This window comes from Odocoileus virginianus, unplaced genomic scaffold (genome assembly GCF_023699985.2).
Source record: "Odocoileus virginianus isolate 20LAN1187 ecotype Illinois unplaced genomic scaffold, Ovbor_1.2 Unplaced_Scaffold_1, whole genome shotgun sequence".
NCBI classification, from domain to species: domain Eukaryota; kingdom Metazoa; phylum Chordata; class Mammalia; order Artiodactyla; family Cervidae; genus Odocoileus; species Odocoileus virginianus.
The window spans coordinates 1204713-1228297 of NW_027224263.1; the positions used below are offsets into that span (position 1 = coordinate 1204713).

At 47.4% G+C, this 23585-nt stretch overlaps 1 protein-coding gene across 4 annotated transcripts in view; it reads right to left on the minus strand.

The window, feature by feature from the left end:
- The window catches only part of TSC22D3 (TSC22 domain family member 3), a 64656-nt gene that overhangs the window by 39418 nt on the left and 1653 nt on the right, over positions 1–23585 (minus strand). For 3 of the 4 annotated variants that reach the window (XM_070462196.1, XM_070462193.1, XM_070462192.1), the window contains exon 3: positions 1425–1535. The exons of the other annotated variant lie outside the window; for it this stretch is intronic. In XM_070462196.1, coding sequence (XP_070318297.1) covers positions 1425–1535 — 111 coding nt within the window. The remainder of the gene's footprint in view (positions 1–1424; positions 1536–23585) is intronic. 4 annotated transcript variants of the gene reach the window in all.

The window sequence follows — 23585 nt, forward strand, 5'->3', positions numbered from 1 at the left end:
GGCGGAGGGGAAGAGGTCGTTACACCAGCCCAGACAGTCTTTGTCCCCACTCTTCTGTAAAGGAGCAGTGGGACCATCTCGGAAAATGTGTTGGATGAGAGAATCACTTGGCTAGAGGTTACTTCCCTTGCATAAGCCTGTGTGAGCACAGACACTGGGAAGGAGGCAGAGAGGGGGGCTCCTGAGGGGCCTGAGGAGGAACTGGACTCAAGGAGGAAAGAAGAGCAAATGAGCCAAAAATAGCTTTGCAACAGACCCCTCAGAAGGACTGTAACCCTTGCTCTGTAAGTGGTTAGAGCTCCTCCCTTCAAACGAGAATGGTTTTGCTATTACAAGGACATTTAAATCAGGTGTACACACACACACACACACACACACACACACACACACACACACACACACACACAGAGCCAGGAAGGATTTCTAGTTTCTTCCTAGCATCTTCCAAAAGTGCCTGCCTGGCTGGTGGCGGGAAGGTGTGCATGCTAGATTGCGTCTGATTCTTTGCGACCCTATAGACTAGCCCACCAGGCTCCTCTGTCCATGGGATTCTCCAGGCAAGAATACTGGTGTGGGTTGCCATTTCTTCCTCCAGGGGATCTTCCTGACTCAGGGGGGTCTCCTGAGTCTCCTGCATTGGCAGGCAGATTCTTTACCACTTCGCCACTTGGGGGGAAGGCACAGGGGCCTAGGCCGAATTTAGGCTCAGCTGGAGTCCTCCCCCTCTGTTTGGGCTTCTATGAGGGTCAGGGCAGAGCTAGGACTCTCCCAGTCCCCTCTGCTAACGTCAACAGCATCCCCAGGGTTGGCTTTATATGTGGATGGAGAGGGTAGCTGCCTGCTTGGTATGATTTGAGAGGTAAAGGTCAGAGGAACCTTGCCTGAAAAGGTCAGCTCTGCTAGCCCCCAGCTAAGCCTGCAGTTCTCACAGTGCTTACTCTTGGCAAAGGTCCAGGTCTAAAGAGAATTGTGACTTGGGCAGGGGAAGCATGTTCAGTTACTACCAGCTGTTTACACCTTGGCTGGATTCACAGTATCACATTAGCAGTAGCAGAAAGCAAGCTTCCCGCAGGAGGATGGTTAAGAGACAGGAAGATCAGGAAAGTTCTGGAACATGTGCCATCTATCACCCCGAGCAGCTGGGGGTAGTTTGAGGGAGCTTGTGCTAGAAAGCAGAATGAGGGAGAAGAAAGAGAGTCAAAACCAAATTCTACCCAGTTGGCCATTTTCTGAGGAATGTGCCTGCTTCCTCTATCCAGGCTGAGAATGTTTCAGATTTGACATTTAGGTTTACAACAAAGGAGATAAAATCTCCTCCCCAGAGAGAGGCATTTCCCCTGAATTCAGACTCATCGCCTCCCACTTAACGGACGGACCATGTGCTGGTGAGGAGGGCCGAGATCCCGAGCCAGGGTGTCACTCACCCTTCAAGGCCTGGCGTGGCGCACTCCTTGCTTCCTGAGAAGAAGAGCGTGACCACCATCACCTGGTCTTTGTCATGGCGGGGAATCTGCTCCCTTGGCCAAGCCCCTGCCCTGGAGACAAAGAATAGGAAAGGAACACACAAAGAGCTGCACTTAGATGCCAGGAGTCTGTTTCCATCCGTGCCAGGAACAGACCTGAGCAGTGGGTTGGATGTTGCAGCTGGGGTCCCTTGGCACTGGAGAGGCTAGAAGTTATCCAGACAATAGAGCCCAATAGATGGAGTCCTGCAGCCCATCTTATATTCCCCAGAGATACCACGAGAGTCTAATGATGTTGCCGAGGCCCATAGCCAAAACGCGCCCGGCAGACAAAAATGCAAAAATCGATTCACAAAATCCGCAAAGAATTAAGTGTAGATAGAGCCAGATTGAATGAACCCCCTGGCCTCTGTGGGCTGCAGGGACCAGAGGAACCCCATTCCCCTAGGTTGCTACAGTGCCTGTCATGGTGACATGACATCTGCTGCAAGGGGACTGGCTCAAGGGTCTAGGGTCCGTCCCTTTGGTGTCTCACTGCTAGGCAAAAAGCAGTAGCAAGCGTCTTTCGTTCACCTACAGCTTGGTCCCTGGTGGGATGCACCTGGCCAGCTCTGCTCTGTTTTCTTAAGTGTATGCAGAGTCAGAGCAAGGAGCAAGGAGGGAGGAGGGGAGCGAGGAGGGAGGATGGACTTGAGGAAGGGAGGAAGGGCCAGGATGCTGGCCTCCTGAGGTAGCCCAGATTTCACATGAATACACTACTGACTATGAAAGGTAGCAGTGTTGTCTCTTCCAATTCTAGCACTTCTGGGAGTCATTTCTCAGCTCACACTTCCCTCCTGTGACAGATACATAAATCCTTGGCTGAAGAGGCTGCCGTGCCCCTTCCTGTCTCAGACGTGATTTTCTTCAGATGAATTGCACCACCTCCTTCAGACTTGCACAGGTCAGGTGACCAGACCAGGCACAGTGCAACAGTCATCAGGCTGTGAGGAAGGAGAAGAGAACTGTGATTTCTGGTCAACTCCCTGGCTCCATGTCTCCCCAAAGCAATCTAGATACCTGCAGACAGGCCCCTTAGACCTTCGTGGACAAGTCCGTTGCATAAACAACCATATGACACATACCTAAGACACACAGAGAAGATTTCTGAAAGCCAACTCTCAAGTATTTCTGGGAGGCTTTTCCAGTTTGATAAACGTCTGTGGCAACACCTGGTTTCAGCTTAGCTTTTCCCTACACCCAGGTTCTTCTCCTAGTTTCTGTATACTCCAGGAATGCAGGCTCACTTTCATATTGGCCCAAATAATTAGGAAAGGAGAACTACTGGAAAAAAAAAACTAGGCCCATACTGCAATTTAAAAGCTAGCTATACGTGATTTTTTGGGGGTATAACTTTTATTTTGTATTATCCATGCCACAGGTCCAATGTTACCCAAGCTACATGAAATTCAACTCTAACCGTATTTGGAATCTGTGTGTGAGTGGATGATTTCTTTTTGCAAGAATATTTTTTATTTATGTTTGACTTGGACTGGTGTCAAAGTGACTCTGCATGCCTGAGTACCCACAAAGCAGCTCGTTCAGGTGGGGGTGTGCTAGCAACCTAGGAGTCAGTGACTCCTATGGATAATCCCCAACGTGGATAATGAATATAAGAACAACCAAAATGTGACAGATACAAGAATGGATCTATGTGGCTAAAGACAGAGGCTGCAATGAATCAGAAGTACATAATTTAGTATTATTAAGGAGTAAGCATGATCCTGGATGCTGTAAATAGAGAAGAAGCCTGTAGGAACTCTGAGGTCATCTTCCTTCTCTATTCCATGGCCACTGGCCACTAATGAAACCCTATACTGCTCCAGTCTCCCATGGAACAGCTAGCTCAAGGAGTTAGGGCAGGTGATTAGGTCCTCTGAGGTTCAGTTAATTTTGCTCTTTTTCAAACCGGCCATCTTGCAAAATGTGTGTCACTGGTAAGAGAGATGGGGGTGACTGGCTAAAGCTGTTACAGAGGACATAATGAAGTTTCTGGTAGAGAATTTGGAGGTTGTCTAAGGGATAGAGGAATACAAGCTGGTTCAAATTTTTTATAATAGATTTTGTTAATTTGGAAAAGCAAACTGACAAAGGGCATCAGAACTGCCATTAAGCATACGAAGAGGCGGATCAGAAAGCAGGACGGAATTTGGGAGGAACAGTCTCACAGAGCAAAGATTATTCAACACTGGCTGGATCACCGAAGGATGTTGTAGTATTTCCTTTCTTAGAGGTGTTGGAAGCTCAGCTGTCTCGGCTTGAGCCTTTGGCTAAAGACAGTTCCAAGGACAACATAGCAAAGACATGCAAGGCTCCTCAGGTACAATCCAGGCGGAAGGCAGAACAGACCCAAAACCTCGATCACCTTTCCACTTCCTTCTAGGGCTCACCTCACAATCCGCAAGGTGAGCCCCAGGAGGAAGCAGGACTAATGATCATCTTCCCTATCTCAGGGCAATGGAAGGAGGAAGGGGCCCATCACAAATTCCTCGTAGAAATGGGAACCCTCTTGTACAGTTTGATTTTATACAAATTTCCCACCAAATCTTGCCTGAATCTGTCCAGAAATTGGCGCAGTCCGTGTGAAATTGCCACAGTGACATATTTCCTGTCCTTCTACTGGGGCTTTGTGCATTCAGAGAAAGATTGGAACCTCTTAGACTTACTTCCTGGAAATACTCCTTAAGGTGGAGCTGAATATGCCTGTGAACAATGCTGAGAAGAAATGAGTGGAAGGTGGTGAGGACAGCCCCACCAACTACTCAGTGACTGTGTCCCAGAGTGTGGTAGAGGCGGTGCCTGGAGCCAGGGGAAAGGCCTGCTGCTGATCTGGAGTGTTGAGTGTCACGGGGCAGAGCAGGACATCAGAGATATAAAAATAGCAGCGTGTTCTTACACTTGGAAGTGAGCTGTCAGAGGGGGCCTTCAAGCTAGGTGTACATGGATAAGTTAAAAAGTGAAAGTTGCTCAGTCGTGTCCAACTTTTTGCAACCCCATGGATAATCCATGAGATTTTCCAGGTCAGAATACTGGAGTGGGTAGTTATTCCCTTTTCCTGGGGCCCTTCCCAACCCAGGGATCAAACCCAGGTCTCCAGCATTGCAGGCAGATTCTTTTCCAGCTGAGCCACCAGAGAAGCCAGTACATGGATAAGACGATCTTAAATCATACAGTATGGCTCCCCTTGCCTGCCTCTGCTAACACAAGTGTGGTTGGATGGCCCCAAATCCAGTGATTTGCCTACCACTTTCAAGATTTAGGCCATGTTTGAGGACCACCAGTATTGTTCTTTATTTGTTGTTGTTTAGTCAGTCACTCAGCCGTGTACCGACTCTTTTGCAACCCCATGGACTGCAGCTTGCCAGGCTCCTCTGTCCGTGGGACTTCCCAGGCAAGAATACTGGAGTGGGTTGCCACTTCCTTCTCCAGGGGATCTTCTCGACCAAGGGATTGAACCCAAGTGTTGTGCATGGGCAGATGGATTCTTTACCACTAAGCCACATGGGAAATCTTATTTATTTAACATTTTCTCTAAAACAGCTTACAGGAGATTCACTTTTTAAAACTGCCTCCAGCTCAGACATTTTTTAGAAATCATATGGTGTATGTGTTAGACACACTCCTCCCCCTCCATACATGTTGAATAAATAAATAGCTATAAAAATAGAAAAAGTTAGTCCACGTACCACCTAAAATGATCTTGCACACCACCAGCACCTGTTTACCGTGCTTGGGGGGAACAGTGCTTTCTGTATAATGCATGCAGAAGGTCCCCACCGCCAACAAGCATGGCTTTATTTCCTCCTGCAATGTAAAGCCGGCAGGGCTTTAGAGGGCTGAATGGCCGGGATGCCATCCTGAGCCTGCCTCCCTCACGCCTTCCTCTAGGGCTAGGGCCCCCGGCCCTTACTATTTTCCTCCTTTCAGGTGCCAGCCCTGGCCAAGGCTGCAGTTTGCAGCAGAACACAGGGCCCTTATTCTTGGTCAAGTGCTCCTGCCCTCAAGCTATTTTCCCTGCTGAGAATTCCTCACTAGACCTCACTTAACTTGGACAGTGCCCTCTGTGGAGCGGACTTCCTCAGCCTTGGCCCCAGGGGCTGCTTTGGCAGGAGTGCCCCCAAGCCCACATCAGTAGCCTGCCTGTCCAGCCCAGTGCTCACACGGGGCCCAGTCACCTCCGGCTGAGAAGCGTGGAGTGCGCGGTGCCCCGAGCTGGGAACACTGTCTTCCCTGGGAGGCCAGCAACACCCCTTTCTCTGAGCTGGCTCCCCGGGTGGTCAGGAGACAAAAGAGGCCCGTGGCAAGAACATGAGCAGTGGAGCCAAAGTGTTCTGCAGGCCAGAAAGATTATGCCAATGTGGGCTAAACACAAGGACTATCTAACAATCAGGGCTGACCAACAAGGGAACCCACTTGTGGGTAGATGTTTCAAGCTAAAGCAGTGTGTTCACCCTCTGGGGATGCTTTACAAGATTCCTGTTTCTGCTGGAGAGTTAAGACCCTTCAGGGGCTTAGAGCCCTTTTTGCTCTTATTAAACAGATAATCATTCCCCATTCCACCACCCCCCGCCCCCACCCCATCCAACTTGGACTCTCTCGGGGTCTCTGAATGCAAAGTCCCCAGAAACAAAACTGCTCTGAGGGAGGCAGGGCTGAGGCAGGGAGCTCTGCCCGTTCCACTCCCAAGGCTCCCAGAACTCCCTAACTTCCACCACCCACCGGGAGATGCTTTCTAGTTCAGGGCAGCCCAGCTTGAAAATACTGTGGTGAGAAAATTAAACCAGGTGAAGACCCAAACCCCTTCAAGTTTAAAAGACACACACAGATTTTTATTTGTGACCTTGTTTGTTTGGAGGTGTAACATCTATTTGGAGATGAAGGCGGTGGCACAATGCCTCCTGTCTTTCTTTGTGTCCTCCTCTAAACTCTTTCCTCTTCTCCTTCTCTCTTTCAAATTCACCTTCACCCCGGCCTCTCTTCCCCTGCCCCCAACTCTCTCCTCCCTTTCTCTGTTCTTTCCCTTGAGCAGATGCCAAGGCACCACGGAGGACCTTAGGGCTCTATGTAGTGCAGCGCTATTCCCTGTGGGAATTCTAAGATCCCTTGAAACCACCAGACTCTATGACTGATTAACTGAGGGACAAGAAATGATTGTTGAACAAACTGAGCTACGAAGAAGGTGGGCTAGCAGCAAGGAAGCAGAGTGTGTGACTCTGAGGGTGAGGGCACTAGGGCAGTAGGCAGGTGCCTGACAGGTGGGGCTGGCTTCTCTTCTACTCACCCTCCCCATTGCAGTAGAGAGGCTGGTGGGTACACAGTTGGCAGAGGACATTGGAGATCTGCCATGTAGGCAGCCCTGAGCTCTCAAGCCTCGTCTGGCAAGGAGCTCTCTCTGGTTAGTGAAGTGTCACCTACTGTGGCTATGGACCCTCATCATATAATCCAGCGAGAGATGGTCCACTATAAAGGAATCAGAATGCAGTGAAAGGTACCAAACACCAACTTTCACCAAGCAGATTGGTTTCTGGTAGCTTATCTATGCATAAGTGAGGGGGAGAGCAGCTATATATAGCAGCAGTCAAATTCTCAAAGGGCCCTGCACTGAGTCATGCAGCGGTGGTTCTGGTGAAAGTGGGGCTTTACCAAGAAACCAGATTTTTTTTTTCCATTTAATTTTATTAGTTTGAGGCTAATTGCAATATTGTAGTGGTTTCTGCCATACATCGACATGAATCAGCCATGGATTTACATGTGTTCCCCATCCCGATCCCCCCTCCCGCCTCCCTCTCCATCCCATTCCCAGTGCACCAGCCCTGAGTACTTGTCTCATGCATCCAACCTGGGCTGGTGATGTTTCACCCTTGATAGTATACTTGTTTCAATGCTGTTCTCTCTGAACATCCCACCCTCACCTTCTCCCACAGAGTCCCAAAGTCTGTTCTGTACATCTGTGTCTCTTTTTCTGTTTTGCATATAGGGTTATCATTACCATCTTTTTAAATTCCATATATATGCATTAGTATACTGTATTGGTCTTTATCTTTCTGGCTTACTTCACTCTATATAATGGGCTCCAGTTTCATCCATCTCATTAGAACTGATTCAAATGAATTCTTTTTAATGGCTGAGTAATATTCCATAGTGTATATGTACCACAGCTTCCTTTTCCACTCGTCTGCTGATGAGCATCTAGGTTGCTTCCATGTCCTGGCAATTATAAACAGTGCTGCGATGAATACTGGGATACACGTGTCTCTTTCAGATCTGGAAACCAGATTTCTAAGACAAAGGGCCAGTCTAGTCCTTCTTCTTAGGCAGTCTTTTAGAGCGAATGCAAACATTCAAGACCAGAAAATCCCCCTAGTTCAAATGATAATTTCTCCAAAGACACACACGAAGAACTCAAGAAACACATTCTGGTTTGAGGAGCTGAGCTTTGGGGCTGAAGGGGTCACTGGGAGACATCTGGTGAAGAGCTCATTAGCAACTATACCTTGACCACACCCCCAAACACCTTGGTCTCATTACTAAATCATTCCAAGTCCATCATCCTTGAGTTTTTAAAGTGGACCCTAATGTTCTATTCAGCCTAGATCCTCTCTTGTGGTTATGACTTTTTTACACATTTACCATCTTCTCCTTTCCCTTTCTTGCTTTTGTGAATCCCCTCTTCCTCCCATCCTTCCAACCTTCAGGGCTTCAATGACATATTCATGTGTCCACACATCCCATCTATACACAGCAAGATGCTACAGGTGTGATCTTCCAAAATATCTGAATTGGAAGAGAGTCAAGAAACCCATTTTTTCTCTCCCCTCTCTCATTTTGTAAGTAGGGAAAGCAGCCCACAGAAGGGCAGGGAGTTACTTTCTCAAGCTCAAGCATCAGATTGGTGGCAAAGTCGGGACTCGAACCCAGATCTTCTGGATCCAAACCTGACCCACTTTCTACAACCTCAAGCTGTAGCTCCTCCAGGAACTGTGCCTCCTCCATGAATTCAGGGTCCTCTACAACCTGGGGCTCTTCCATGAGCTGAGGCTCCTCCAGTCTTTCCCCCTTCATTGTCACTGTTGCCCAGGGAAATCTTGATAGCCTGACTGGAGTTGGTTTCTCTCTCTCTCTCTTGCCTGGTTGGGGTTGGTTCCTCTCTCTTTCTCTGTATCTCCCTCTCACGCTCTAGCTCTCCCTCTATTAGCTGCTGGGCTAGGGCAGGATCAACTGGAAACTCTTTCCCAGGCTCAGAAGAAAAAGTGCTCAGGGAGCCTCGGGGCCAGCCTGGGCTGCCTCCGCTGTGGAGGCGGGAGGAAGTCCCCGGCCCTGAGTGCCTTCGGGGGCTCCCAGGCTCTGAGGGAAGGCTGGAGCTCCTGGGGCAAGTGCTGCCCTCCGGATCTTCTGCTGAGGCCAGGCCAGCTTTCTAAACTAACTCCCAGACTGAAGGGGAGGGCCGGATCCTCCAGGGGAGCCCAGACAGTGGCTCTGCCAGCCAGCCCCTGTGGTTGGAACTTTCAAAAAGACCAATGTTTCAGCAACTGATTTCTTTTCCAACCCGAACAGCAAGCCTTTCTGTCCCCCTTGCATGACTGTGGCTGTGGCACGCAGCCCCAGTCTGAACAGAAGCAGAATTCCAGGGCTGGGACTCCATAACACCCAAACCGCTGGTCAATTCCATTAAATAAAATCAAATAAAAAACCACCGTTTTGGGCATCAGGGAGACCCAAAGCTGGTCTCTTGGCATGGAGATGTTGTGTACCTACGGGGATGGGATGTGCACAGCCATCTAGAGATGAGAAGTCATAAGACCATTGGGTTAGAAAATCAGGAGACATGGTTTCTCTTTTCAGCTGGTCACTAACTGGCCGTTTGGCTTGTGACAGGCACCCACCCATCTCTGGGCCTCAGTTTCCTCATTTGTAAAGGGTGAGGGTCAGACTGAATGACTGCAGAAGCCCTACCAGTTCTGAGCCTCTGTGTCTGGCTAAGATGCAAGTGAAGGCAGAAGGTGCCAGCCCCCAACATTGGGTAGATGGAATTTCAAGGTCTTGAAGAGGCAGTCCCCAGTTCCACTGCCCTCTGAAATCCTTCTCCATTTGCCAGCAGTGCCAGTAGGGTGCCCTCATGCCTCTTTAGGTTTCAATCTCTGGTAAAAATGTCAAAGCTCCCGGCAGTTTGTCCCCTGCAAACAGAAGGAAACCTAGAAGCCTTGTCAGTCATTTACACCTGAGTGTGAATGAAGAAGGTTCAGAGAGCAAGCCTTGACAGAGATAAAGCTTGCCAGACTGGGCTGCAAGTGTTAGCTGGCTTTGGGCAGGACAGGTTGTGTGATTGACGGAGTAAGGGGAGGGGTCTGTGAGGGGACTGGTGAGAGAGGGAGATAAGGCATGTCCTAAAAGGTTTTGTTCTGGCTCTTCATATGATTTGCCTAATGATAAGGAAGGCTTCTCTTCACTGAGTGCTTCCTGGAACATCCTCTCACCTAACCCCCACCTCTCAACCACACTTGCACCATTTTCTTTTTCTTTTTTTTAATTCCACCATTTTCCTAATGAGGAAACTGAGGTTGAGAAGTCACTTGCTAATGTCACATAGTCTGTCAGGCCCTTCTCTACTCCTCAGAGGCTGCTCTAGGGTCTTTTGACGGTGAAGAATCCCACCCCAGCTCCCCACGAAGGCCAGCACCTCCCACCCTACTGGGAGAGAAACCGGGAAAAACAGAGTGGGGCCCTGCCTCTCTAGGATCATGGCTCCCCATGATCAATGGCTCAGCATTCAAAAGCTCTGGACACACCTTGCAGTTAATACTAGAATATACTAGCAAAGCCACCCATATCTGAATAGGTGGCTGAAGATATAGCATTTTGGAGACATGGTCATTTCGGGGGGCCAGTTTCGAGTATAATTTTCAGTGCATTAGTTCTTTATTCTCTTCACTGACTTTCGCCCTGTTCATCTGGCAGGTGAAGAGCTCTTCAAAGTCTTTTTCTGATCCTGATTTTCAGCTGATAGGCCATTATGGCCCTTAGAGAATCACTCTGCCTAAATCATGGCTGCTTGATCTTGGCCATGAGAAAATTTCCTTGGGGGTTTGCTCCTATCTGAGGTCCCCAGTGAGCCAGAGTGACTTCAAAATCCACACCTTAGGGTATTAGCAGTGACTGGGGGGCAAGAATCCCTCACAGAGGGACATAAATGATACAATGCCCAAGGTTTTAACAAGGTGACTTTTGTTTTTGTGAATTTTCTAATCCTCGGGGAAGGATTAGAACACCCCTTAGTCTATGTTCTCACAGCTTCCTGCACCTTTTCTTCATTATGATCAATTGTAATGATATGGCTATTTGTGTAATTATTATTTGATGTCTGTCTCCATTATTAGATTGTAAATTTCCTGCCACGGGGATCCTGCCTGGCTTGTTGGCTGCCACTTTCTCCCCATGTCTGATTTTCACGTGTGTGTGAAAGGAGAAATCCTTCTCTTCCCCACGCACCTGGGGTGTGCAGTCTTATTCCAATGACCTCCCACACTGAGATGCTCCCCCAAATTGTTAGACCATTAGGATGGATATACCACTGACGCCAATCTGCCTAGGAGATAAGAAACCTGAAAGATTCAGAGGGGAATTAACAGCTCCTTAGTCGGTTCCCCCACATGATTCCAGTCCTAGAAGAGCTGGTAAAGAATCTGCCTGCAATGCAGGAGACCCCAGTTCAATTCCTGGGTCGGGAAGATCCCCTGGAGAAGGGATAGGCTACCCACTCCAGTATTCTTGGGCTTCTCTTGTGGCTCAGCTGGTAAAGAATCCGCCTGCAATGCAGGAGACCTAGGTTTAATTCCTAGGTTGGGAAGATCTCCTGGAGAAGGGAAAGGGCTACCCACTCCAGTATTCTGGCCTGGAGAATTCCATGGACTGTATAGTCCATGGGGTTGCAAAGAGTCAGACATGACTGAGCGACTTTCACTTCACTTCCATTTCCAATGGAAATTTCATACATGTTTCTATTACGAAAGTATTTTCCTAAAAACATTCATCTCTCACACATGCACTTTTCTTTTCCTTATAAGCACCTGCATCTGATGCCTTTGCTTTCCCCACCTGTCTGACCCCTTTTGTCCATGATCCTTATTACCAGCCCTCTCATACTTTTATTCAGTTCTTTACTGCTAGTCACCACCTTCCCCGTGTTTGCATTTTATGTAACATCCCTTGGTAATTTTGTCTAGCTTCTCTGCATGCTAGTAGTCAGGAAGTTCTTTCTGTTATCTAATCACAGTTCTTCATGCTACAGTAGAGGCCTATTTCCTCTCATTCTGTTTCTAGTGTGGTTTGGAAACACTAGTCACCATCTCTGAGTTGTGACTTTCTTATATTTGAAGATCAACCTCTCTTTGACCACCGTCTGGCCCATCCTTATGCTCGTCTTCAATCAATCATCTTGGCTCCTTTAGCTTGGTCCCACAGCTCCCTGAAGTCCCAGGAGTTAGCCGGTTGGCTAAGCAAGCTTCTCTTCCCTTCTGTATTCAGACTGTTTTTCAGCCTGGACAAATTATCTGACATTTTCAACCCAGAAAATTTAACCCTGGGGCCCCAGAAACGAATGCAGCCTGAAGCTTTGTGCCCCACAGCCTCTGTACAATGAGAAGCATTCACAACTTAGAACGAGGCCCGCAAAGGGAAAATAAAACCCAGATGACCCTCTGTGGTTCTTTTTTTCTTTACAGTAAATAATTTACAAAAACAAATTTCCCTCCACCATAGGCTTTATCACTGGTCTCCAGGGCCAGCCTTTACGTATTTCCATACCGTCATGGACTATTTTTAGTGAAAGATGACATTAAGTACTGGCTGCCCCATGGGCTTCAACCCCCATCTCTTCCTCCTGTCAGAATGTTGTCAGACCTCCCCTTTTGGACCTGCTGGCCACTCATAGCCTAGAAATATTTCCAAGAGTGTGAGTAGCTATGGCATGACTTCAGGGGTTTCTGAGAAAGCCTCTGTCTAAACATGTCTCCTTCGGCTTGGGTCTGATTAGAATTTCAGCCATAGAGCTTCATTTCTTTAGTTCAATATCACTTCCTCAGGAAGCCTTGTCTGATACTTTGTTACACTCTCAGAGAGGAGCTCATTCCTTTTCCCTCTTGGCACTTCTTTGTAATTATAGATTCATTAGCGTGGTTATTTTGGTTAATGTTCATCTCTTTACTATTCCATGATGGCTGTGGCCATGCTTTTTGTGAGTTCCCCACTCTATTCCCAGTGCCTAACATTGAGCCTGTCACATGGAAGGCATGAGAGAAATATTTGTTGTTGACTGAATTTGCTCATGAAGCTAAATGTGAATTTTCCAGAGCACTGATAGGAAAGGGTGTGGGCATGCATGCCCAGGACACTAGCTCAGTGCGAGGGCCCCAGAAAGCAAGGTGCTGACCGTAAGCAGCAATCTGCTTCCCCAGATGACCCAAGGCTGCTTCCTTTTTGCTACTCCAGCTCCCTTTCCTTTCCTGTCAGCTTGAGGCTTCCCTCCTTCCTCAGCCAAATCCCAGGACCTTCATTTATATGGCATCTGGGAAGGAAGGGTTTGACCAAGGTATTGATACAAACAAGGCTAAAATGACACCCCGTGAGGCCGCCAGGAACTTTTTTTTCCAGAGAGATTTGGGTGAACAATATGTGTGTGTGTCTGTGTGTGTATTCTTGGGCTTCCCTGGTAGCTCAGCCAGTAAAGAATCTGCCTGAAATGCAGGAGACCTGGGTTCAATCCCTGAGTTGGGAAGATCCCCTGGAGAAGGGAATGACAACCCGCTCCAGTATTCTTGCCTGGAGAATCCCATGGACAGAGGAGCCTAGTGGGCTACAGTCCATGGGGTCGCAAAGAGTCAGACACGACTGAGCGACTAACACTACTACACTACATACATATTCTCAGGGCAGTGCTTTGACATGATCCTGGTTCTGTTATCCCCCTCAGAAGGGGCCTGGTGGAGACCGAGGCCAGAGATGCACAGATGTGAAGCCATACCCCCAGACTCCTCTGGCACCCACCCTCAACTGCACTCCCATGCTTAGCCCTCCTGGTTCTGATGGGCTTTCTGCAAGCATCCAGGAGTGGTGCCTTTCTGCTCTTGGGCCCAGAAGGCCTCCACCTACCCAAGACTAACTAGGTCCCTGAGGGGAGGTTTGCTCCGACTCAGAAAGGGGCCACAAGAGGAGGGCCAGATCAGGCCTCTCATACATGGAAAGTGTTCCTTGCTGTCCCCATCCCAGCCAGCTCCTTCTGACCCATGACCCTCGCTGGACAGGCAAGGTGCCCCTCTCCCCTCCCAACCAGACAGCCTTACAGCTCTTTCCACTGGCCATTCTTTAAGGCCCTGCTGGAAGCTGCTGCCATAAAGAGACTCTCCCTTCCTAGTTTGCTTTGGCGCTGCCTAAGTTTTGGGCTTGCAGACCCAGGAAACAGTAAGCTTGAGGCCTTTCCCTCAAGGAGCAGAAGCCCCAGCCCAGCCTGCAGTGGCTGGTGGCTCCGCTGGAACTGCTTTGGTCCTGCCACCTCCCTCCTCTACCCCTCTTCCATGCCTAACGGGGCAGGCATTCAATAAATCTGCAGTAGGTGCTGGGTAAATAGCAGGCCCGTGGTCAATAAATGATGGATTGATTAACTGAAGTGCTTGGCTGCTCAGTAAAAGGTCTAATGAGGCACTGCCGTGGTTCATTTTCCTGTGCACCTGGGGAGGCAGAGTTTAGTGCATTAAGACTGGGCCAGGTTTATCTTATTTGCTTTTCTTTTCTTTCTTTTTTTTTTTTTTTACTACAACTGACTATCAACTGAAAGGGTGAGGGATACAGAGAAGTGAGAGGCTGGAGGCCTGGGAGGGGCCTCAAGAAAGGGGAATCCTGCACCTCTGCCTCAGTTCCTGCCCCCAACTGTCACTGGATTCAGGGAACTTGGGGTGTCCAGCTCTCCTGAGCCCTGAGATGGTGGTCCTGGGCTTGTCTGAGAGTTGCATACAAATCACACCTGTCAGTAATTCCCATGCTACCTTTTGACTTTACCTCCTTGTTTCTTCCTCCTTTCCTTGGACAGGAGGGCACTGTCCCCCACTACACTCAGCATGTGAGGCATTTACCCACTGGCAACACAGTGTGACACGCTGGGTGGAGACAAGGAAAGAGAAGAGGACCTATTGGTTTAGACATAAACTTTGAGCCAGTGGACTATTAGATTGATGGGGCTATTATGTGTTGTAGGTATTCATGTGAGTTTATTAGAGAAATATGCCATAGAATTTAGCAAGTCCCATTTCACTGGGGGCTCAGTTGCACCAAACCAGCAATGCCATTTTCTGAAAAAGCTAGAAAGTGAACTAGGTATCACTGTGAATTCAGGCCAGCCTGGGGACTTTGAGACTTTGTGAAGAATGGATTGGGCCTCCCAGCTTCTATTAAACCCATCTCCCTAAAGTCCCCAGAACAGTACCTGACCCAACAAAAGGAAGAAGAACTTCTGACACCTGTTCTGCACCCCTACCCCCGATACACCAGGCTGACTTCAGCACTGTACCATCAGGTGACAGCAGGAGATGCCACCCCCTCAAGAACACCCCAAACCATGCTTAAGCCCAAAGCAGCTCACCTGCCTGCTTACATGTGCTGCAGAGTGTGGGGGCCTCAGAGGGGGAATCACCTCCACCGCCTGGCACTTGCCTCTGAGCAGACTCTTGGCCTGACACTAGGCAGGGAAGGCTTTTCCTTTGGAAGTGTAGCGAGCTCTACTTAGACCCCCAGCAGGCTTCTGAATGCCTGGCCCCAGGGAAGCCTGCCACTGAGCAAGCAGAAGCTTGATGCCTCAGTAACCTAGCTCTGTTACATAACGCACTATGAGAGATATGAGTCAGGGACCTCAGGCTGGCCCAGGCCCAGCCTAGCCTGGGAGTGAGGCTAAAAGGGAGGTGTGTGTTTGTGTGTGTGGGGAGGGGGGAGTAAGCCAGGAAGGAGCTGCTGGAACCACTTCCCTTCCTCTCACTTCTCACCCCCTTCTTCCTCAGGGATAGCTATAGCCAATCGCTGGCCTACAAAGCTCGGAGTGGGAATCCCGGCCAGACCCTGAGCTGTGAGCAGCTGCTCTCCATCTCCCCTGAAGAGAAGACAAGAGGAAGTAGGCTGAATACCCAAGGCTGTTTCGTGAGTAAATTCTTCCTTCTAGGAAGGATGGGGAAGGTCCCTCTGGGGCTTTGTCCGCAGGCAGGGGCCTGATTTCAGGCTGGGCCTATTTGAGGAAAGTGGTTCCCAGGGGAGGAAGGCTGATCGCATGCCTGGGGCATCACTGACCAAGCAGCTTAGGGCTCTGGTTTCCCCTCGGGCTAGTGCTGCACAATGGGAAGCCTTCCAGTCAGTCTCCGTGCTGGCCGGGATCTCACACCTCACAAACTGTTTCCCATAGGGCAACAGCCACTTTGGGGCAGAGATTTCCGGGTAGAAGGTACAAGTGAATTAGCTTTGCCCCATGAAAAGACTCCCTCCTGCCCAGATTAGCATTTGTAAAAGCTTATTTTCTAGACTCCTCCCATCTTATCCCCACTCTGACTCCTTAGCTAAGCTGGATTTTGGCATGGGTATGTGGTGGCTTCCATAAGCCATTTCCCCACACTGACTACTCATCAAACCTGCTTTGAGGCTGAGATCTAGCCTTCAGCCTTCACAGAGAGCCTATTAGTCCACAGGGTCCTGCTCTGCCAAACCCGTGGTCCCAAGCGAAGCCCTAACCCTTGTCCCATTATTGCAGGCAATGGGACAGCACATGTCCTGGGCAATTATTGCCTTCTTCATCTAAAAGAGAAATTTCGTCTTTTTTGACCCCTGTGGTCAAGGAATGCTCTCCCTTGAGTGCACTGAGCACACTGAGTGCCCCACCAAATGGGTCCAAACTTCAGGCCCACTCAGCACACTGGCTTCTCCAGGGCTAGCAAGACTACTGCATGACACCAACCAATTTGTTATGTAAACCCAGCCAGTCATGGCAGATTATGGCTCTGTGGTTATCTTGAGGGATCCCTTACACAAGAGGAGAAAGTTCAGGTAAGAGCATAATCGTGATGAGCAAACACGGCGCAATGGCTACCACCAAGGTAAAGACATGGCTGACCTTATTCCTCTCAACCAGCCCGCAAAGCACAGGCAAGTGCTCTGCTGGGCTCCACCACTCAGGGGACCCAGAGACCCTGGCAGCCTTGGCCAGACACATCCATCTCAATTTATCCAGACTTCCTGGCCTTTGGGACCTGTTATGGAAAGGAGCCAAAGTTCTACCTGGAATTGAGAGCTTGTTAGTTTATCTGGAAGTGCAAATATAAGCAGGATTGTTAACCTTCTCTTCAGGCAAGGAGGGAAAATAAGGTCACCCTGAAAAGAGTTATTTTCTGAAGTGTGGGCTCACATGGGCCCATTCCTGGCAAGACTGAGGAGGAGACTGCTGCTGCTGCTAAGTCACGTCAGTCGTGTCTGACTCTGTGTGACCCCATAGACGGCAGCCCACCAGGCTCCTGTCCCCGGGATTCTCCAGGCAAGAATACTGGAGTGGGTTGCCATTTCCTTCTCCAGAGGAGGAGGAGGTGGAATTTTTGTTCTGTTCTTGTCACTTTTCGTAAGAGCACGAACCTTCCATCCAGGCCTCTCGAGCTCCGTGCTGCCCAGAGCCCCACACTGCAGCAGGCCTTTCAAGGACTCTGGCCCCATCTCTCTGCTTCTCTTCTCCAACTCAGCTTTCATAGGTTCCATTCCCATAGAACCCTATTCCCAATGAGCTGTCACCCTCGAAGGAAGTTCTGATAAACAAATCACACAAAGTAGTCAATGGTGAGTAAAACAGTTACATGTTACTCTTTTAAAAAGGAAACCTTGGGTAGCAAACCTGGGTAGACCCTGCTCATTCATGACCGAGAAACACTCAAACTTTTTCCAGTCCCTAATTCATGAGCATCCTGAAAGCACATCATTTCTCTCATAAAACTTCTATCAATTGGTTAATCTTCTTAGCTTTCTTTCATTGTAATCACTAGCACTTGACTCAGGGAGGGAGGTCTTCTCCCCAAAGAAATAGACATTTGCTCTTTTCATGGGCATTACTACACTTGAATGAATTGACTATGAGAAAAGGACCACAAAATAGGGTTGAAAAGTAGGTCTGGGCAACTCCACTCCTACGTAGAGACCCAAAAGAATTGAAAGAAGGGGCTCAAAAAGATACCTGGACACCAATGTCCAAAGCAGCATACTTCACCAGAGCAAGCAGGTGGAAACAACCCAAGTTTGTGAACAGATGAATTGGATGAATGAAAATGTGGTGTATCCATCAAAGGAATGTCATTCACTCATAAACAGAAGTAAGTGCTGATAAATGGATAGAGCTTGAAAACATTACCTCAAGTGAATGAAGGCCACATTTTGTATAATTCTATTCATAGAAAATAATCTCAAATAGGCAAATTCCTGAGATAGAACAGAGGTTACCAAGGACTGGAGGGAGAGGAGAACAGAGAGTTACTGCTTCATGAAGCGAAGAGTTAGTCATTCAGTCGTGCTACCTCATGGACTGTAGTCCACCAGGCTCCTCTGTCCATGGGATTCTCCAGGCAAGAATACTGGAGTGGGTAGCCATTTCCTTCTCCAGGGGATCTTCTGGACCCAGGGATCAAACCCAGGTCTCCTGCATTACAGGCAGATTCTTTACCACCTGAGCCATCAGGGAAGGTACTAAATAGGTACAGAGTTTCTATTTGGAATGGTGCCAAAGTTCTGGAATGAGTAATATTGCTGACTGCACCATTGTGAATATACTTAATACCACTGACCTACACACTTAAAAACGGTTAAAATGACAAATTTTATGTTATAAATATTTTACTGGTATATATGCATATACCTAATATATACATATATAACATACACTCACATATGTAGTATATATAGTAGTTGCTGGTAGAGCAGTAGGGTCACTCATCACCCAAAGCCTCTGAGCACATGGAATTCACATCTGTGTCTCAGCAAAAAGATAGTTTCTAACACATCAGGGCTCTCATGAAGTATATAAACCATGAATGTTAAGTCTGCAAATGCATTTGTGTTTTCAACAGAGAATGTGTCTTAATTCAATGTGCCTATTCTTTGTCAGATCACTAGGCACTCAGGAAAAAGTTATTTTAAATTACCCTGGGCTAGGAAAGGCCTTTCAGAGCTTGATACCAAAAGCAAAACTCACAAAGGCAAAGAATAACAGACTTAAGCACATAGAAACTCAAAACCTTTTCCCAGAAAAGTACACTATCCTCAAAATCAAATGGCAAAATCAGTTGACACAAGGTTGCAATCTCTAAATCAGAATTTCTTGTGGTGTGGCCCAAATACCGCTGCACTATGGAATAGGAACTTGAGATGACAAGGACAGAAAATTGATCTTAGAGTATAAAATTAAGCACTACAGCAGGCAGGTGGGAGAGTTTTGCCCCCCAAATCCTCTATGTCCTCAGAAATCAGGTTCAGGAATATACATTTATGAAATCATTACTTTGAAGACTCAGAGTAGCACAAATAATTTTTATGCAAATTTTTCTTGGAAGCCTGATCTCTGATCTTTCCCTTTACTATTTTTTTAAAATTTTATTTATTTATTTATTTATTTTCCATTTATTTTTATTAGTTGGAGGCTAATTACTTTACATCATTGCAGTAGTTTTTGTCATACATTGAAATGAATTAGCCATGGATTTACATGTATTCCCCATCCTGGTCCCCCCTCCCACCTCCCTCTCCACCCGATCCCTCTGGGTCTTCCCAGTGCACCAGGCCCGAGCACTTGTCTCATGCATCCAACCTGGGCTGGTGATCTGTTTCACCCTAGATAATATACATGTTTCGATGCTGTTCTCTTGAAACATCCCACCCTCGCCTTCTCCCAGAGTCCACAAGTCTGTTCTATACATCTGAGTCTCTTTTTCTGTTTTGCATATAGGGTTATCGTTACCATCTTTCTAAATTCCATATATATGTGTTAGTATACTGTAATGGTCTTTATCTTTCTGGCTTACTTCGCTCTGTATAATGGGCTCCAGTTTCATTCACCTCATTAGAACTGATTCAAATGAATTCTTTTTAATGGCTGAGTAATATTCCATGGTGTATATGTACCACAGCTTCCTCATCCATTTGTCTGCTGATGGGCATCTAGGTTGCTTCCATGTCCTGGCTATTATAAATAGCACATCAATAGAGAAGGTTAAAAGAATTAACACATGTAAAACAACTAGAAATCTTGCTATTATTATTTTCTGTGCATCTAAGTGGGGACCAGTTGTTGCCAGTGCAGAAGCTTAAAGGTAGACTCCGAGGGCTCTCAGAGCTGCAAGAGAACTCAGATTCAAAGTAGCTCAAATCACACTGGCTGGGGTGCTGGGAAGCTGAAGAATAGAGCTGATTAAGTAGTTTTGGATCAAATCTTAGAAATAAATTTGAGATTACAACAATGACAACAACAGAATATGGCAAAAGCTCCCCTTTCAGCTTGCTACACTTTACTGATCAGAGAATTTGTTGTTGTTTAGTCACTAAGTTGTGTCCGACTCTTTTGTGACCTCATGGACTGTAGCCTGCCAGGCTCCTCTGTCCATGGGATTCTCCAGGCAAGAATACTGGAGTGGGTTGCCACTTCCTTCTCCAGGGGATCTTCCCAACCCAGGAATTGAACCTGTGTCTCCTGCATTGGCAGGTGAATTCTTTACCACTGAGCCACCACAGAAGCCCAGATCAGAGAATAAAGGCCCCTCAAATTTCAACTTTGCAAATTTTTTAATAGGCTGCATTTCAATTGAAAAAAATTAGCTCTTTGCCCAGAATATTCTGCCTCTTAGGTTTTCCAATTTTAGAAGCATTTTAAAATAATACAGTATAGTCCCCTAATAATAGACTGACCAATCATCCCAGTTTCCCTGGGACTGTCCCTGTCTGAGCACTGAAAGTCCTGTGTTGGTGGAAAGTCCTGGGATGATTGGTCACCTGACCTAATTAGGACATTTTAACCATTTGATTAGTTTATGGGCTAATATTTGCCTCTGTTTAACAATTCTTCCTTCATCGACAATTCTTTAGTGTCCTACTGATCTTAGGTGGAGTCTTGGCTCTGCTCTTTATTGTAAGGCATCGAGGAAGTTATTTAATTTATCCAGCCTTAATTTCCTTCGTTAAAAATGAAGAATGGTGATAACAGTACCCATTTCATTGGGTTGGTGTAAAATTAAATGAGGCTATGCAGATATAATGCTTTAGCACATGCTATAAACACTCAGTAGATGTTTAGCTATTAATCTATTATAGTTATTAGTTACCTAACACAAGATTGAAGGGCTGGTGTGTAAAACATATCTCCCCCCACAAGTAGTTTAGAGGGACTATTTACATACCAATGAGCTACATGCCCATTACCACTGATTCATATGTATATATACAACACTGCTCATCAGGGCTTCTACCAGGCTATCAGAGTTACTGCATGTGGTTCATACCAAAAAAAAAAAAAATCATATTTAAACCCTTATAAGAATTTTTCAAGAGTCAATTAAAGTTGTAAAATCTTTACATAGGACCACACCAGCAACTAAGCAGTCATCTAGCCCAAAAAAAACCCTTTATTGAATACTGGCAGTATAATTAGAAACCAAGGAAAAGCTAAGTAAGTGGAAAACACACCCGACCCTCAAATTGCTTACACTCTTGTGTTCCAAGGAAACCAAGAGCTAAGCTTAGAGTCAGGGACAGGTCAAAGCAGAAACCAGATAGAAATAAAAAATCTGCCCTATGCTTCCTCCCAAGAATATAGGAGCCCCTGCAGCTGGGGAGTGGGCTGTAGGAGGAAAGGCAGAAGAGTCGCTTCTCCAGAAGAGATGGCCATGCAGGAGACAAGTTAGAGGAAAAGGACACTCAGGCAGGAATCTGAAGTATCAAATAATTAAATGGAAGAGAAGTAACAATGATGGCTGTGGTATGAAGCTAGAAAACCAGGGAATAAATGAAGTAGGAAGAGGAAATTTTCACTCAGAAGACTGTCCAGCCTAGATTTTGGAAAAACCCCATGACCAGCAATAATGGCCTCCTACTTTGCCAATGAGCGTGTCATTGTAGGCAAACTTTCAACCAAATTCAGAATCTCCAGTCTCTAAGGTCCCAGTTGTGAAGGCAAGTGACAGAATGCTTTGTCTTTCTGGAACTGTTAAAGTGGTTACCACAGGACCCTGTCACTCCCCAGCCTGAGGGCTTGAGTTGCTCTGTTCACAGGAGGGGAGGCAGGGTGCTCAGAGACAACTTCCCAATGATATGCCCTGCTCCCTCCACCAAAGCCCTCAGCCTCCAACCCAACCTGGTAGCATTTCCAGGCTTTGCCAAGAACCAAGAGGTGTTAACAGAGTAGGTGACAAAGGAGGTCTTGCCGTTTTCAAGAAACCCAGACCACCAGAAAGCCTCCCAAGGTGTGGCAGAAGTGAACACTTTGATTTCAGACTTTCAGCCTCACATCCCACTCACTTAGGTCTGACCCTCCCAGGCCTCCAACCTAGGACCCAGAGCTGAGGAAGAATCCCCTCTTATGTTTCATCAGGTCATTTTGGAGCAGATTCTCTCCCAGTTGAAAGAGTGCAAGTGCTATGAGCCCTCTTTCCAGGTGTCACTGCCATCCATCCCCCGCTAACTACAGCTCTAAGCTCAGCAGACTATTAGGAACCTGTTAGGGCTTTTGCTCGGCAGGGTTGCAGTGGCTGTGGTCTGAATACACTTGTAGTCATCTTTCACCAAAAATGAAGATTCCCTGGAAACTTTGCCTGGTTTCTTAGAAACAATGAGACAAATTGATGCCTAAAGTGAAATAATAGATGAGAAAGGGCTTTGATGGTGTGGAAAATGCCTGCAAATACAACCTGTTATAATAATGCTAACGAAGTCGGCAGCCTTGCTTGTACCCTGCTGGAACTTCTGGAACCGTGGAGGCTAACCTGGGCTGAGCACTAAGTGAGGTAGTTCTTGCCTAGCATGATGGCTTTTAAAATTTCCTATTTGTGTCTCACCGACAAACCATCACATTATTCAACTACTCTGTGGGAGCCCAAAATTACTTATTACCTTGTCTGAGCACATTACCTGCCCATGACTTGGAATCTCAGAAATAAAAGGAAGGTTAGAGACCAGAGAGGTCAAGCAACTTGCTCAGGGTCACACAGGGAACTAGACACACAACTTGTACTACAACCGAGGTCTTCCACAGAGGGTTTCTCTTTCTCTTACATAACCTGTGACCTTGCGGAAGAAGAAAATCCACCCACCCACCCCCACATGCACACGCACACACACACTCCAGTGCCTCGTCCCTATGGCTCTAAGAACACCAAACCCACAGCTGAGTTTCTTAAAGTTGCCTCTCCTGCCTCAAAATTGCTGCAGTTGTCTCCCCAAGACCGGCTCTTACCAGAGTGCCTGACTGGAAGACTGCAGCCACCTTTGGTCTTCCCATTGTGTTTTTCTCCTCCACTCTCCCTTCCTTGCCCTTCAGCAGGATTTCTAGAAAGTCTGACCTGCACTCCAACACAGGCTTGCCATGACATGGACTCATCCACCCTCCTGTCTGGGATGCTCTTTGGGGCTGCCTTTAGCTGTCACTAGAAATGGAAATGGTGGATCATGGATGGGGAGGGGTCCCCCTATCCAGAGTTTCAAGAAATTCTCACAGGTCTCTAATTTTTCTTATTCCCCACCCTCCCCCACACCAGTAGCAGCTGAATCTGTCGAGACAATTTTCTTGCCCCCATTCTCAGTCAGGGCCACTCAGTAATTTAAAAGCCCTTGCAATTTCCACCCAAGTTTGCCTGTTTGGAAATGGACTTTTGATAAGCGTGGAACTCAGGTCCCAAGAGCATCCCATGGCAGACTCTCCAAAGTGGCTGTAGAAATGTAGGCATTTGGGTAGAAAGTGCCGCTAGCTATCCCCAAAGCATCTACCGCTCTGTCGCTCTGTCCATCTTCTGGGCTCCAGCATTTCCCCAGGAAAGCCTCCGCAGG